The sequence below is a fragment of the Sinocyclocheilus grahami genome, unplaced genomic scaffold (genome assembly GCF_001515645.1).
Source record: "Sinocyclocheilus grahami isolate Dianchi unplaced genomic scaffold, SAMN03320097.WGS_v1.1 scaffold663.1, whole genome shotgun sequence".
Taxonomy (NCBI): Eukaryota; Metazoa; Chordata; class Actinopteri; order Cypriniformes; family Cyprinidae; genus Sinocyclocheilus; species Sinocyclocheilus grahami.
Window position 1 is genome coordinate 514229 of NW_015505842.1, and position 17256 is coordinate 531484.

General features: G+C 37.4%; 1 protein-coding gene across 1 annotated transcript in view; it reads left to right on the forward strand.

Moving 5' to 3' along the window:
- The window catches only part of LOC107558868 (alpha-1,6-mannosylglycoprotein 6-beta-N-acetylglucosaminyltransferase B-like), a gene marked incomplete at its 3' end in the record, with an annotated part of 96334 nt that overhangs the window by 14134 nt on the left and 64944 nt on the right, over positions 1 to 17256 (forward strand). The window contains exon 3 of the mRNA XM_016242558.1: positions 9855 to 9999. Coding sequence (XP_016098044.1) covers positions 9855 to 9999 — 145 coding nt within the window. The remainder of the gene's footprint in view (positions 1 to 9854; positions 10000 to 17256) is intronic.

Here is a 17256-nt window from a genome sequence, read left to right on the forward strand (position 1 = left end):
TGTTGATTTTTGTTCAGCTCCAATAAATGGTTTGCAAAAAAGAGACACAGGGTAAATGTTTGATATCATTATTTAATCACATTGGAATCGAAACTGGGAATCGAAAATAATCAGAATCGATAAGCAGAATCGGAATCGGAATTGATCAAATTCAAACGATACCCAACCCTAATTATCACGGTTATCAGTATGATCACGGTATTGTTAAAATGTGCCGGAGATTTTCAAAAAGTACTGACACATAAATTGTTTCACCAAGTTTTATATTTAAAATCAACAAACAACAAATAAAATACATTTTTGTTTGCATAAACACTAAAACAATAACATTACCAATGATGTCTGGATTTTAAAGATTGTGAGTGTGAAGTGTGGAGCAGGTGAAAAACAAGAGATTATTATTGATATTTATTTATATAATTTTCTCATGATAGAACTCTGAAAGCAAGGGATTACATTTTCAAGAGAACATTGAGAATTCATTACTTTTTTATTCTGTCCTGCGTGTACCTTCTTATTTTTTTTATTTTTTTTCTCTCAAGTGACTTCATCCAGCAGCAATATGCAAAGCTAGTTTCAATTGCACTGATATGGCACTTCATTTGCCAGAGAAAGAAGTATTTGTTGTTTTGATATGCTGAATATATTCACACCTGCACTCATAAGGTGGGCATTCACCGCCACTAATCATCGTTGGAGAGGTAAGGTGTAGAATTTTGATTCTAGTTTGATTATTTTTGGAGAATTTTGTCCAAACTACCTGCAGTTTGCATTTACTTAATGAGAATGCATTATAATACACTTGAATAACACACACACACACACACACACATGCAAACCTGTTTCAGTTAATCCCTAGCCGTGCATGTGTGGGTGTGCTTTCCAGCTACATTATTAACTTTGCCATACTTTTATTGCTCATATTTATAGTTAACTAGGCAGTTATCAATCAACTTGTAACAACTCAGAACACCCTGTTAAACACATATTGCCTTCAGCAATCACCCTGATCATCCCAGCTGCTGGCTAACAACTACTTTGGACATCCTAGCAACTGATGTGCTACACCCTAGCAACCTAGCAACCTCAAAATACTTTATCAACCACTTAGCACCACCCTAGTAACCACTTAAAAACCTTAGCTCTTAAAAACTGCTCAACAGTGTTCTGGTAACCATCTAGAAGAAATATTCTGGGGTCCGGTGCAAATTAAGATCAGTCAAATGCATTTTTTTTGGCATAATGCTGATTACCAGATATAATAATAATATTAATAATAATTTTAAGAAGAAAATATGGTGAGGCAATAGTAAATAATTTGGAGAATTCTTCTGTTAAATTGTGTGTATTATTTTATTCATTTTTTATGTATGTAGGCATTTATTTATTTATATTCGTATGTATGCAATATCATAACGTCAAAAAAAAAAAAAAAAGTAGCAACCACCCTATTGTGTACAAACCTGTTTCTGGAGGGCCACTGTCCTGCAGAGTTTTGCTCCAACCCTAATTAAACACACCTGAACTACAGTAATCAAGGTCTTCAGACTCATTAAAAACTTCTAGGCAAGTGTGTTGGTGCTGGTTGGAACTCAAATTTGCAGGACCTTGGCCCTGCAGAAGCGGGATTGGACCACCACTCACACTGAACATACAAGAAAGCCCTAGCAACCACTCTGAACACCCTAGCAACTGCAAATCGAAACTACTCTGCATGCTGTGCGCACGTGGCACTGTCACTTAAAACTTTGCTTTATGCTGGACAATATTTATTTATCCAGAGTTGTTCAAATGCAGTAATCGAATACAGTTTTAATGATAATTAAAATATGAAACGGTAATACTAACCGTGGGGAATTTTATCATGATTTATCGCCAAATCGGTAATCGTTTCATCCCTAGATGAGACGCAATAAGGGTCTGCAGTATTCGATTGTGAGTGTGAAGTGTGGAGCAGGTGAAAAACAAGAGATTATTATTGATATTTATTTATATAATTTTCTCATGATAGAACTCTGAAAGCAAGGGATTACATTTTCAAGAGAACATTGAGAATTCATTACTTTTTTATTCTGTCCTGCGTGTACCTTCTTATTATTTTTATTCTCTCAAGTGACTTCATCCAGCAGCAATATGCAAAGCTAGTTTCAATTGCACTGATATGGCACTTCATTTGCCAGAGAAAGAAGTATTTGTTGTTTTGACATGCTGAATATATTCACACCTGCACTCATAAGGTGGGCATTCACCGCCACTAATCATCGTTGGAGAGGTAAGGTGTAGAATTTTGATTCTAGTTTGATTATTTTTGGAGAATTTTGTCCAAACTACCTGCAGTTTGCATTTACTTAATGAGAATGCATTATAAAACACTTGAATAACACACACACACACACACACACACACATGCAAACCTGTTTCAGTTAATCCCTAGCCGTGCATGTGTGGGTGTGCTTTCCAGCTACATTATTAACTTTGCCATACTTTTATTGCTCATATTTATAGTTAACTAGGCAGTTATCAATCAACTTGCAACAACTCAGAACACCCTGTTAAACACATATTGCCTTCAGCAATCACCCTGATCATCCCAGCTGCTGGCTAGCAACTACTTTGGACATCCTAGCAACTGATGTGCTACACCCTAGCAACCTAGCAACCTCAAAATACTTTATCAACCACTTAGCACCACCCTAGTAACCACTTAAAAACCTTAGCTCTTAAAAACTGCTCAACAGTGTTCTGGTAACCATCTAGAAGAAATATTCTGGGGTCCGGTGCAAATTAAGATCAGTCAAATGCATTTTTTTTGGCATAATGCTGATTACCAGATATAATAATAATATTAATAATAATTTTAAGAAGAAAATATGGTGAGGCAATACCAGCAGTGAATGTTTACCCAACAGCCTGCACTGACTCAGTGTTTACCTACCAGCGTGCTGCTTGAAACTTATCTTGGAGTCTTCAAAAGATGCAATAGACTCTGACTTCACTGAACGTTGTGTTAAGTGTTATCACAACTATGAAAGTTGTATTAAGTGTTGCCATTGGCTTGCCTTATGAAGTACTGCATGTGCAACTTGGTACCTTATTATTCATGAACAAAAGAATACATTTAGCGTGTGGCAAAAGGGGAGAAATCATGGAAAACAGGATTACTATGCACACTGCCTGACCAAAAAAATGTAAAATAAAAATAAAGAGTTTAAGATGCAAAACTGATGCAGTGTGTAGCTTTTTACTTCTTAAACAACCATGTTGGAAGACGTACCCATGTCCATATTCCAGGATGACAATGTCAAGATCCACCAGGCATAATTTGTGAAACAGTGGTTCAGTGAGCATGAAAAATAAGTTTCATGTATGAGTTGGCCACCACAGAGTCCTGAGCTTAACCTTATTTAGGATGTGTCTTTAGGAGGTGCTGGAGTCGACTTTAGAGAGTGGTTCAACTCTCCCATTGTCAATACAAGATCTCAGCCAAAAATGAATGCAACTCTTAATGGAAATAAATGCAGTGATGTTTTTAAAACAATGCCACAATGAATAAACAATATAGCCAAAGCTAAAGGCAGCCCAACGGAATATTAGAGTGTGCAACTTTTTTTTTTTTTGGACTGGTTGTGTAAAGTCTTCTCCACATCCCAAAGACTTTCAGTGGGGTTAAGGTCAAGACTCTGACTGAGCCTGGTATCTTGATATTGCCATCCTGGAATATGGACATTGGTACAACCATGATGTTCAACCAACAGAAATTATACTGATTATAAGTAAATTTTCCAATACATGATGACTTATTCTACTAAACCTAACCCTAACCAAAGGGTGTCCAAGGCCTGTTCCTGGAGGGCCATTATTCTGCAGGGTTATTTAGCTCCAGCCCTATACACACCTGAACCAGATGAACAAGGTCTTCAGTTTCACTAGAAACGTCTAGGAATGTGTGTTGAAGCTGGTTGGAGCTAAAGTCTGCAAGACTGCCCTCCAGGAGCAGGATTGGACACCCCTGCCCTAACCCTAACCTAACAGTCTACTAATATTCTAATGAGAGTTAGTTGACATGTAGTTGCAAAGTTACTTATAGTTAGTAGAATGTATAAAGTGGACTATAGAAATAATGTGTAACCGTACATGTTGGCACCACAGTACAGGGTTAAAAGAGGTGCTAACCCCACCCCTGAGTAGAGTTGCATAACCCCGGTTAGAAAGTGGTGCTAGCTCCACATCTAACTTACAAATGTGAAATATGTTTCTCTACAGTGTTTAGAATGACAAGAGAAAAGCCCTCATAACAAAAACAATACAAAACTTCCTTTCCATGCAGACCAATTACTGAAATTACACTGCAAAAACCTCATTCAGATTTACAAATTGTCACATTATTGTCATCACGACCATGAACACATTCCTGCTGAAAAATCCAGCATAAACCAGCACAAATTGCATGTTGATCCAGGCTGGTTTATGCTGGTCTATCTGTTGGACCAACATTGTCATGCTGTTCTCAAGCAAAACAGAGTTGGTGAAGCTCTTGCCATGCTGGGAACCAGCAAACAAGCAGTCAGTGCCCCATGCTGGTCCAAGCCTGCAAAAGATACCTTATGCTGATGACCAGCAATGCTGGGTTTTTCAGCAGGGATATGGCTAATCAGTATCCCGTCCCAAATGCTTACCTCAACCATTGTGGTACTCTTCAGAGTCCACAATTTGTTAATTAAAACGTTGCATAGGCTTTTGGGTTGTAGACCCAACATAGCACGGCCCCATAATCCGTAATATGGGCCTACATAGTGTCTTCAATAGGTAAGACTGGTCAGTCAAGCACTTATTGGTTTGTTCGATTCTAATGGTCAGAGTGAGGGTGGAAAATGGTCATGAAAATTATCAAAAATCTACTGTAAATCTGTAAATAATCTGTGATAGAGAATACTAAATACAGTATTACTCTATTACTCAAACCCATTCACCCACACATAACATGTATAATGGTCTTATGGGTTTCTAACACGGACACCTGCAAACATGCACACACAAGCATTCCTTCCAAGATCCGGCTCCAGTCAGCAGTATACAGCCGCATGTGGGAGTCATGAATCACTCTGTCAGCCCTTGCCGTTTAACAAATAGGGGATTTTTGGTAAGCTAATAAACACATCCGGAAGCTGAGGCAGCATACGTTAGTGGGATTAGTAGGCACACGCTGCTCGCATCGTTCACTGATCCAGAGCTTTGAAAATAGTGTCCGCCTTAAAGTCAACCTTAGAACAGCACAAAGATCAAATGTATTGCTTAAGGTTCGGTAAGATTTTGGGAATCAGGGATAATGATTTCTCTCAGCTGGGATTTGACTATGGTATAGTAAACACTGAAATGTGTACTAATTCTTATATTAGATTGGATTCTTTTTGCCAATCTGGAGACAAGTTTAGTTGGATAAGACCTGGAACAAGACCAAAATGAATTTGCATGCTGGTGTAGGCTTGTTTATGCTGGTAATAGTCGGGTTGATGCTGGTCTGGTGGACCAGCACAGACGTGGTCTTTAAGTGGACTTCAAGTCAAGTCATGACCGAAAACAGAATGGGGTTGAATCCATGTTGAAGTCAAAACAGAGACCTGAAGAGGGTCTGAATATCTCATGACAGTGTATGCAGAAAAATATGCTTTCCTTTGGGGTGAATTAAGCCTGCTTTCATGTTAGTGTTACGCAAACCTCCACAGTGCACATACAGTGTGTTCCTGTCAAAAGACAAGATAGCACAGACCGGATCATATTTGCAAGCCAACACAGACTACAAAACGTAGCTGCAGTGTTGTAGTAGTTGAATCTGGTCTCAGGTCCAAGTCAAAACTGAGTTCAAGTCCAAAAGCTCTTGAGCCAATAATAAGACCAAGACTGAAAATAATTTGGTTTGGTTTGGTTTATTTATTTATATAGAACTACTAAAAACCCCAAGGGTTACCAATAGTGCTTTACATAAAAAGCTAAGAACCAAAAACAGTCAAACAGTCAAAATATGACCTTGGACTCATGGCGGACTCCGGTCTCAAGTACTACAACACGGGCTGGCTGACCAAGATGAAACACCAGCGCATCAGCAACCAAAACAGGTCATGCTGGATTTCAGGTTCAGCAGGGATATTCAAAGACATTAGTATTCCAAAACTTCAAGCACTATAAAATCCACCTCCACTTCTCAAAAGCAGAAATAGGATTTCTGACCCAATTTACAGACCCAATAACCATTACATGTCTCGTAATTAAACAAACGCTGGTGACTTTCTCATGGACAACAATGACTGAACTGTGCTGCCGGATTTGCTATCTGGAAAGTTCTGGATGCATAATAAGGTTGATTAAGGAACACAAAAGGAAAAGTTTTGAGTCATAATGCCTTCTGATACCTTACTGCTAGGCTGCTTGTATTCTGTAGTTTGAATGAAGTTACGGAATGACTAGGCTAAACGAAATATTCCAGGCTATTTTTAACCCACTGTCTGTGTCCTTCTGTCAGTAACCTCTAACAGTAATTTTGATTTACCGCTCCGTAAATGAGCGAATGAGAAACTACCAGACTTTGAAAGTGTAAAATTGCATGTTGGCATGTGAATGGTGGTTGTTTACCAACCCTTTTCTCCCTTTTGCTTGGTATCTAGTGCAAGGGACATAAAAGCGATGTTACATAACTATTCAAAAATCACTCACTGCATCCTAATTTGCATACAATCTGTCCTGAATTGTATGCATGATTAAAATTTGCATCCTAAATAATGGTAGACCTGTGCTGAAAATAGTATGCCAAAGATGCCCAGATGGTGTACTGTTTCAGTGGATATTTTTAAGTTAAAAACTGATTCCAAACTATAGTGGATTGCTTGTCTTAATTTGCCACCATGCTGCTTGATTTCTACTAGTCAGGCTAGTCTGGTTGTAGTTTTGGGCAGCTGAACACCAGCTAAACAAGATTAAACCATCTAAGTCCAGCAAACAAACATTTGTCTTTTTTTTCCAAAGAGTTGCCCACAACCTTTTCAAGATAAGTTTGTGAAGCTATATGATTAAGTGGATTTTTGCTAAGTGGTATTTATGCTGCTAACGCTTACATTCAAATGTAAACAGTAGGAATCTGAGGTCTCAAAGCATAATTTATGATGTCTCCATTATTACTTACTCAAAATGTACTCATCACCAGTTTGCTTAATTAATAAACAAGATTTCAGTTTAGTGATTTGAGAAAAAAAAGAGCATTACAATTCTGGTTTTAAACCCTGCAGAACACTCTCCTGCTAGAACTAACAGACTCACTAAATTTCCCATTTATTTTTTTAACCTGAAAGACATCGAAACAAACCCAGTATTATTTTACTTTTTTATCTTGTTAAAATGCAGAACAGTGTTTAAGATGTTTGTCTGATCATCCTGAACTAGCACCCTGCAGGCCAAATCCAACCCATCAATCGTTTTTACACATCTTCCAATTGATTTGGATGAAATGGCTATGCGGCCTGATATATGTGATCACTCGGTGCACAAAATTCAGTGAGATCAAAAGCACTCAGTGGTCATTCAATTAGCAGACCAAAGTTAACATCTGGACCAGAACATTTTTAAACTTTTTGGATGTAGTTCAACTACTGTAGATTACCAGATATTATCTGTCATTGTTTTGTCACACAGCCTATTTGAAGTTTGGTATGAAATCATAATTGCTTTCGAGTCAGACCTTGTGAAGACATTTCTGTGCATTAACTAAGGATGGGTCACAATAGTTAACAGGTCATGCAACAGTTTTTTTTTTTAAGACTGTTGCAGTTTTAGGATGGTATGTCAACCTAACGTTGGCATGAAATGAAAATTCAATCTATATTCTAAATGCATATTATTGATCGGATTGTGAACAATTCAGCCATGCATGTATTTTTTTTCTTTCTAATGACATTTGCTGGATTTCTCCAATCATTTTGTCCTCATAAACAAACTTTCTTACAATTAACTACAAGCTCGCATTCAGATTTGCCTCCATCCAATTAAGAACCAATAGCACAGAACCAAGTCTCAATCCTATGTTTAGTTTTTTTCTGTCTTGATAATCCATTTCACTTGGCTATGTGTCACAATACGGAAGAAAAGATCTGTTGCAACTTCTCAGCTTAAAATAAAAGGAAAAAGAAAAGAAGACTATGTTCATGTCTTAATGCCCATTCGCAATCATGTAAACATGCAACCTAACTAGTAATACACACTTCCGTATTCCCAATTAGTTGACTCATTTGTTTTTCTATACAATGAAAATCAATGCATTCTACTATTTTTTTTAACCCCAAAATTATTTAAAACATGACAGAAATGCATGCAAGTTTAAAACAACAACATGAGGGGTGAGTACAATCACAGAGTAATGCTTTGGTGAGCATGTTACTTACAGTGAAAGTTCACAAATCCAACTCTGAGAAGTGTTGACCTCAATATAAAGTAGTCTAGCTCTGATGAAGATCAGCCGCGGAGGCCTTCATGTGGGTAAAAGAAACTTTCGAAATAACCTGGCTATAATGTTCTTGTAGCCTTTATCATTAGTAAGATGCATTCACTTCACGATGATCTCAGCTGCGAGTGGGAACAGAGAATGTCAGAGCGGAGTGTTCTGAAGGCCTACTGACCTCACAGTTATAGATGTGTTCTGTTTAATTGGCCAGGTGAGAGTCATCCGCTCACTTGCACCAGCTTCCTGGGAAACAGACAGCAGGAGTTCGGAAAGCTCTGAAATTAAACTTGACTGTCAGCCTAATTGGTCCCCTTCCTGTATTGTGCTGTTTGTGTCCTTTCGTGTTGAAGTAGGCTGCCTCACCACTGATGCTCTGGAGAGAGAGAGGCTGTGCTAATGAGATGCTTTTGAAATGTTGTTGAATAAAACCCTCAGCCTGTTGTTTGTATTATGAGTAAATACAACTAATATGCCAGCGAATTTGAGTTCAGTCTCCATTTAGGCTCTTTGTTTTGCCATGACTTGTTTTTGAGCTTTTCTCAGTAGTACAACCCTAGAGTATACTTATCTCTGTTTTGTGATTTTCCTCTGTTGAGGCCAACATAAATTTCCATGCTGGACTGGTGCTGGTCTAACTGCATGGGGACCCGTATAGCTGTGGTGTCAACTGTTCTTCCATCATTTACCCTCGTGTCATTCCAAACCTTTATGTAGAACACAAAAGATGATGTTTACAAATTCATGGCACACAAATCTACCCCATACAATGAAAGTGAAGTGGAAATAGGTCTGCTGAGCTTCGAAAATGACAAAAAGGCAGTAGTTTAGGTCAAAATGTAAGGTATCATTTATGCTTACTGAAAATCAGTGTTGTGAAAACTAGTCAACAAATATACCAAGCTAAGCTATAGCTTATACAATGCTGTTCAAAGTTTGGGGTAGTTTTTTTTTTATTAATCATATTCAAATATATAGGCAATATAAAAATCCTGGCCAGGACATATGGTCACCTTACACATATAAAATATTAAGAGAAATTAAATGAACTAAAATGACTATGACAACATGCAAACCTATTAAAGTCCTATATACATACAAATAATTATTACATATAGAGTGGCTAAAACATGCCTTATTGCAATGCTGCATTTTTTCTATATGTTCTCCTAAACATTTCCTTTTGTGTTCCATGACAAAAAAGTGATACTGTTTTAGAATAACAGGTTTACAATGAGTAAATAATATTCATTTTTGAGTTAACTATCCCTTTCTGAAACTTACCTTGATCTTTTCAGCAATGTCTGTAAGCATAACGTGTTGCTTTGTGTATCTGTCTGAACTGACATGTCCTCATTCTTTTGTGTAACAGTATTGGGTGGTCTCGAGTCTCGCGGTGTCCTGAGGAAGATCAGTGATATGTTGGAGATAATCATGAAGAGGATCGACACCCTGTCAAAAATGAGCAACAGCAGCGAGTCCCACAGACTGGAGGAGTTGAGCTCTGCTCTCCACAGGTGCGGCTTCACATTCATGATTACAGCACAGCAGTAACATTCTACGAGTCAGGTGTCACTTGCTGCAGTCACGTCACCTAGGGATAATCGTGTTTACAAGATGAGCGCACACGAACGGCACCACAATGTTTTAATTGCCAGTTATCTCCATGTTTATCTTTGTGCTGTTAGCGCATGGTTCCATCATGGCTTGAGGACAAAGTAATAAATCTAAAATGTAACAAAATGAGATTTTGAAGCTGCTCATAAACAATGTTTTAATTTTAAGACTTTTACTTTATACACTAGGCCTGGGCGATAAAACGATATCGATATTTATCGACGATACACCTTCTTCGATAACGATATAAAAAAAATTCTATATAGCGCGTAGTATAGGCACGTGCTTTGAGTGACGCAGACAGACATGAACATGAACATGAGTGCTGTGCCTGCCTGTGATGAAGAGATTGTGAATAAAAAATTGAATATTAGTTTAATTTAAAATAAACATTTGCATTTGAATGCAAAAATAGTACAATCGAATGTTAGGTGTGTGCAGGGCTCGAATTGAGGGGGGATGCGGGGGGATCCCCCTGGTTGAAAAAAATTACAAAAAGCATCCCCCCTGTGAAACCACCATCCCCCCTAACCATCCCCTTTAGATTAATAATGTTGTGTATTATGTAAAATTGATTGTGCAAATTAAATGTTAAAATTCTCTACTTATGATAATTCTCAAACTAAATAACGGCGATTGGCCAATCAGAACTCGGTACTGTAACAAGCTGCCACAAGCTGAAGCAAGTTTCTTGCAAAATGTTTCAAGCGCTATTTCTGAAGTTCTTTAAAAAGAAGGCAACAGAAGGTGTGATTTTTCCTTGATTAGAATTTAAAGACATTCTCCTGACATAATGTCATTGTGCTGTATGTATGACTGTAAGGGACCGAGAGACGATAGGAGAGCTGACGAGTATGTCACCGACTTAGCAAAAAACAAACAAAAACACATTTTGAGAGTCCAGAAGCATTCACTCACTGCGCCATGAAGCCCATTAGAATGCAGTTAGAATGCCCTTATAATTCAAGCAATGAAAGAAAAAATACCCATGTATGAGTTTTTATGTTTTTATATTCATTGCACAATCAATGTACTTTTCTGAATATCAGCACATAAATATGCTAATAATTTTATACAACAGTGTAGAGCAACGCGGTGTTTCATTCCTTGAATGAATCTGTTTTTGAACGAGTCATGTGAGCCAGTGATTCAACGGTCCATTCACTTGTTTCGTTTCTAACTGAATCAGCCGTTTTGAACTAATCGTTTGATTTGAATGATTCAATAAATAAGTTATTAAAACAGGGATTTGCTGCCACCTACTGGCGGTTTTATTGTCATCTTTATTTATCCATGACAGTCCTAAACCAGCCAAGGTGCCGGCACAAAAACACATTCAGCAAAATATTGTTTAATTAGCAGTATTGACCCAAATTCCTCCATTTCAGGCCCCAGCATGAAACTAAAGCTTAAAAATAATAGTTTCTTTAATAAAGCAAATTTTTCATGAAATAAAAACCTTTATAGACAAATTTTGTAATCATTGTGTAAAATTAGCTATGGGTTTACTTTTCTAAACGTTTAGAAAACACGTCACAAATATTTGGAGGTTTATTCCTTTTCACTGTGTCTCATATGATTTAAAGGCAGTCTGTGTGATGGGCGATTTGGCTTTTTGTATTAAGCAATGCATAAATATGTGATGCTGTTTTGTTCATAATTGTTTATGCAATTTACTCAATTATATTTGATTTATATGAGTTAATTTAGACGCAATGCACATTTTTTTATAGACAGTCATTTCCTTGCATTGACAATTTAATGTGCTGCACTATTTTGCTCATTGCTCTCTCCTGTGGCCTCGGGAGACAAGACAAAAGTTTCCTTAAGACCTATTTAATCTGCATATAAAACATTAGAAACTAGATATTGGTTTAATTTTTATTTTGTGACTGTTAAAACAACAAAAAAGTTTGTCTCAATAAATTGAGTTAATTTAAAAATACAGTGGTTAAATGTAAAAAAAAAAATTATATTGCTCTTTGTTTTAAAAAAGATTATAAAAATGTCAAAAAATTATCGATACCGAATGATATGAAACATTATATCATTGATACATTTTTTTAGCCATATCACCCAGCCCTTCCTTGATTAGAATTTAAAGACATTCTCCTGACATAATGTCCTTGTGCTGTATGTATGACTGTAAGGGACCGAGAGACGATAGGAGAGCTGACGAGTATGTCACCGACTTAGCAAAAAACAAACAAAAACACATTTTGAGAGTCCAGAAGCATTCACTCACTGCGCCATGAAGCCCATTAGAATGCAGTTAGAATGCCCTTATAATTCAAGCAATGAAAGAAAAAATACCCATGTATGAGTTTTTATGTTTTTATATTCATTGCACAATCAATGTACTTTTCTGAATATCAGCACATAAATATGCTAATAATTTTATACAACAGTGTAGAGCAACGCGGTGTTTCATTCCTTGAATGAATCTGTTTTTGAACGAATCATGTGAGCCAGTGATTCAACGGTCCATTCACTTGTTTCGTTTCTAACTGAATCAGCCGTTTTGAACTAATCGTTTGATTTGAATGATTCAATAAATAAGTTATTAAAACAGGGATTTGCTGCCACCTACTGGCGGTTTTATTGTCATCTTTATTTATCCATGACAGTCCTAAACCAGCCAAGGTGCCGGCACAAAAACACATTCAGCAAAATATTGTTTAATTAGCAGTATTGACCCAAATTCCTCCATTTCAGGCCCCAGCATGAAACTAAAGCTTAAAAATAATAGTTTCTTTAATAAAGCAAATTTTTCATGAAATAAAAACCTTTATAGACAAATTTTGTAATCATTGTGTAAAATTAGCTATGGGTTTACTTTTCTAAACGTTTAGAAAACACGTCACAAATATTTGGAGGTTTATTCCTTTTCACTGTGTCTCATATGATTTAAAGGCAGTCTGTGTGATGGGCGATTTGGCTTTTTGTATTAAGCAATGCATAAATATGTGATGCTGTTTTGTTCATAATTGTTTATGCAATTTACTCAATTATATTTGATTTATATGAGTTAATTTAGACGCAATGCACATTTTTTTATAGACAGTCATTTCCTTGCATTGACAATTTAATGTGCTGCACTATTTTGCTCATTGCTCTCTCCTGTGGCCTCGGGAGACAAGACAAAAGTTTCCTTAAGACCTATTTAATCTGCATATAAAACATTAGAAACTAGATATTGGTTTAATTTTTATTTTGTGACTGTTAAAACAACAAAAAAGTTTGTCTCAATAAATTGAGTTAATTTAAAAATACAGTGGTTAAATGTCAAAAAAAAAAATTATATTGCTCTTTGTTTTAAAAAAGATTATAAAAATGTCAAAAAATTATCGATACCGAATGATATGAAACATTATATCATTGATACATTTTTTTAGCCATATCACCCAGCCCTATTATGCACTACATTGAATTTGATTAGATTTTTATGGGAGCTCTGTCACTAAAGCCTGGTTCAGACTGTCAATCCAAATCCAAATTTTGTGCATTTCCGATTGGAATCCGATCTAGATGACTTACTGTCCACACTGTGTATCGCAACTGTTCAAATCCGATGTGTGTGTCCCGTAACGCTCTTTCATTTTACTGAATATCTGCATTGGTTTCTCTGGCAATGCCATTGTGGTGGTATGCCTATGCTAAAAAACAACAATAACAGCAATACAGTCTGCAATACAGATGTTGTCTTATGACATGACAACATGCTGCCTTCACACTGGATTATATTTCGTTTTATGAGGCAGCGGCAGAAATGCAGCAAGCTGGAATGTGTGACTTTATTTATTCCGTGCCGCCGTCTCCACCAATCTCATAACTCAAAGAGGTGCGTATACTACACTGTAAAAAATGATTGTGATTTTAACAGTAAAAGACTGTAAAATGCTACAGTAAAAACATGTTAACTGGTTAACAGTAAGTTTCCATACTATATTCGGTGAATAAATGTAATTACATTTAATGTAATTTTACAGTAAAATACTGTTAAAAATAAGCTTTTTGGAAGTGAAAAAGAAAAAGTCATTGTATAATTTACAGTGACAAACTGTAAATTGACACTCCCAGAATTCCATGCATGACACTTCATATTTTATGTTTTTTTTTTAAATAACATGTTTCTTCTTAGTTTTTTCTTATCAGTTGTGTACATTGGGGTTTAATCTTACATCTAATGATGTTAAATGAATGTTTATTGCATTATTTCAGTATCATGTGTGTCACCATGATGGGGTTTAGTGTTTGTGTGGATGACACTGTGCACCTTCTATATATAAGTATTGTCCTCCTCAGCTCGTAGAAAAGCTGTTTGTGATGAGCTTTGGTTCATCATGTGACTTTCTCATCACCACCAGTTTTTGGTGGTTATCAGTGCATTACAATAGTTCAAAACAGATATTAGTACTTCCATATGCTGGTTTATTAACATTACATCAGTTAATGAAATGTGGTATTTTATTGTGAATTTAAGTTAAGTCTGTAAAACCTAAAATGTTGCTACCATATTTTTTATGGTGAAATTCTGGCAACCACAGCTGCCGGTATTTTACCGTAAATGTCACAGATTTTTTTTTAAAGTGTAACAGTATGTTGTCTTTTTCCGCTTGACTTGCACTTTGCAACAACACAAGCTTGTTTCTGCAAAGATGTTCAGATGTTTATGTTTTCTACAAAAAACATCTGACGTATTTATGCTTTATGTGGAGTGAGAACGTGAAAAAGCTATGCTAAATTCGATCTGACCAGTCAGACTGAAACGGATTTCCAGGAATGCGATTTGAATAGGATTTCATACCACATATGAATGTAGCTCGAAACAGATTTACAAAAATCGGATTTCATGTAGTTCATTGCCGTTCAGACTATTTAAATAGGATCAGATTTGCACAGAAATCGGATTTGGGCTAACAGTCTGAACGAGGCTTATGTGAAAACTTTTTTGCATACATTTTGTGTATATGATGAAGAATAGCGATAAGCATAGCTGCAGGTTAATGAGGCAACTGGCCAGCATGACCAAAACACATCTGGCATCATTTTCTGTGGCTGCAAGAGAATGAAAAATAATACAGAAATATACATGAACTGAGAAAATTTAGAGATTACACTTGTTCATCTCTTAACCCTCACAAAAATGCTTCTAAAGAAAGCTCAACGCATACATTTTATTCTAGTCACAGCACTTGAACACACATCACACCACAGTGGCAAGTTCAGAGTTTGCAAGTGGGAAGTTCCCAATAGGTCTTGAAGGCAGCAGCTGTCGGTATGTTTCAGATAGAAGTCAACTTCTTGCCGATGAGTTAGTTAAGACACTTCCCAGAGTTTTCAGCTGTCTCCATGGAAACAGATGCATGTCACATCAGAAGTTCAAACGGGCGCTGGTGCCATGGCTTTACTTTGTGATTTCTCCAGACATCAACAAATCTTAGAGGAAAAAAACACCCACACATCCCAGCGATACTATCTTTGATGCGCATCAAAGTATGATGTCAACTTTCCATTTCTTCTGTTTTGCTGAAAAGTAATCAATGGAAGTGATAGTTTAAAGCTGAAGTATGTCATTCCTGCACCAGTAGTGTCACCGATGGAACTGCAAAAAAACAATTAAACTGTCAAACTATTGATGCTTTCAGACATGAAACCTGGTAAATTACCGTGAAATGACCAGATTACTTTTCAGACTGACTTTTCTGGTAAACACACAGATGCTTTACATCTTTTTACCGCTAAAATACGGTTCACACATCAGTACCAAAATACCAATAAACGCTGTGATGTCAATCAACAGAAATGACCTTTAAATGCTTCACTGCTTTTTACATCTGCCGGGATGAGGAGAAGCATTTTAGTTTCACTATCTGTCCAACTTGACAACGTTTTTTTTTACTTCTGAGTGACAGGCGTGAGGGGCTGCTCTCACAGAATGCATTAAAGCTTGAAAAAGGAGAGATGCTGCACAATAAAATCCAACGTAGAGCCGCCGATGAATGGAAAAGAAGGCAGGGTAAAGCAGGAAGATGCACCGCAACAGTCAAAGATGTCCGTCTAGCTCATGTTTATATAGAAAAAATTATTCAAATTATTGCTGTAAACAGTGCATGACATAATCGCGCCATCACTGTCAAAACTTTATAATTGGCTCAAAGCATACCTATAACATCGGTGCATTCTTACAGACCTTTTACATGCTCATATACCGGTTTGTTCACACATCGCATTATAACGGCAATTTACTGATAATGTTGCAACTTTTCATCCCGGGAAAATTGTCATAACTGATATTTTGGATATTATAAACTGGTTATTATAAACTGATATTATAAACTGGTATTTTTTCACAAGGTCCTGTTCCCACACGATTTCTAAACAGCAATTTGCTAGTAATTTTCCATTAAAGACTATGTATGTAAGGAGTTTATGTTACTGTTTTGGTTTGGTCAGGACAAGTATATTAGCATTGCAAACATACACACACACACTGCTTTTTAGTTACGTGAAGATGTAAAGAGCCTTCATTTAGAATTAGGTCCCATTCGAGGACCGACGAATTGGGATCTCGCTTAGAGGGACCAATCTACTTCGAGTGTCAACTAAACGAGACAATGCACATTGGCATGCGATTATTGCATCCAGCTGCTGCTGATCACAGCGTGAGTATAAGTAGGCAGCAGATGCAGCGCATATTCAGCTTTTCGCTTTGGAGCCGAGCGATCACATCGTTCTGCTCCTGACTACTCTACTGAGAGAAGAAGACTGAACGAGTTCAGCGCGCTCTTGGAGAGCTCTTCGTGTTGGCGGACGGTGCTTCAGCGGTGGTGGTTTCCCGTGTCGAGTGGGTTGCACACATCAGGCTGCACTACCCCCTGTTTGTGTTGCAGATGATCATCTCCCCTGTGCGCCTCAGCACGCTAAAAGAGTGCCCCCGTGTCTCAGGCCGGCCTGTCGGCGACACGGTGGAGAACTTGCCCGGTGGTTCTCCGCTGACCAAAGCAGACTGAGGCCATCAGGTACATCCTGCCGGCGTGCAGCTGCTGTCGTCGCCAAGGGCGGCCCCCCTGCCACCGCCAAAACAAGAGCAGCGCCCCGCCGGCCCAGGCCCCCGCCAAACCTGGTGGCAAGCGAGAGAGCAAGAGGCCCGGAGA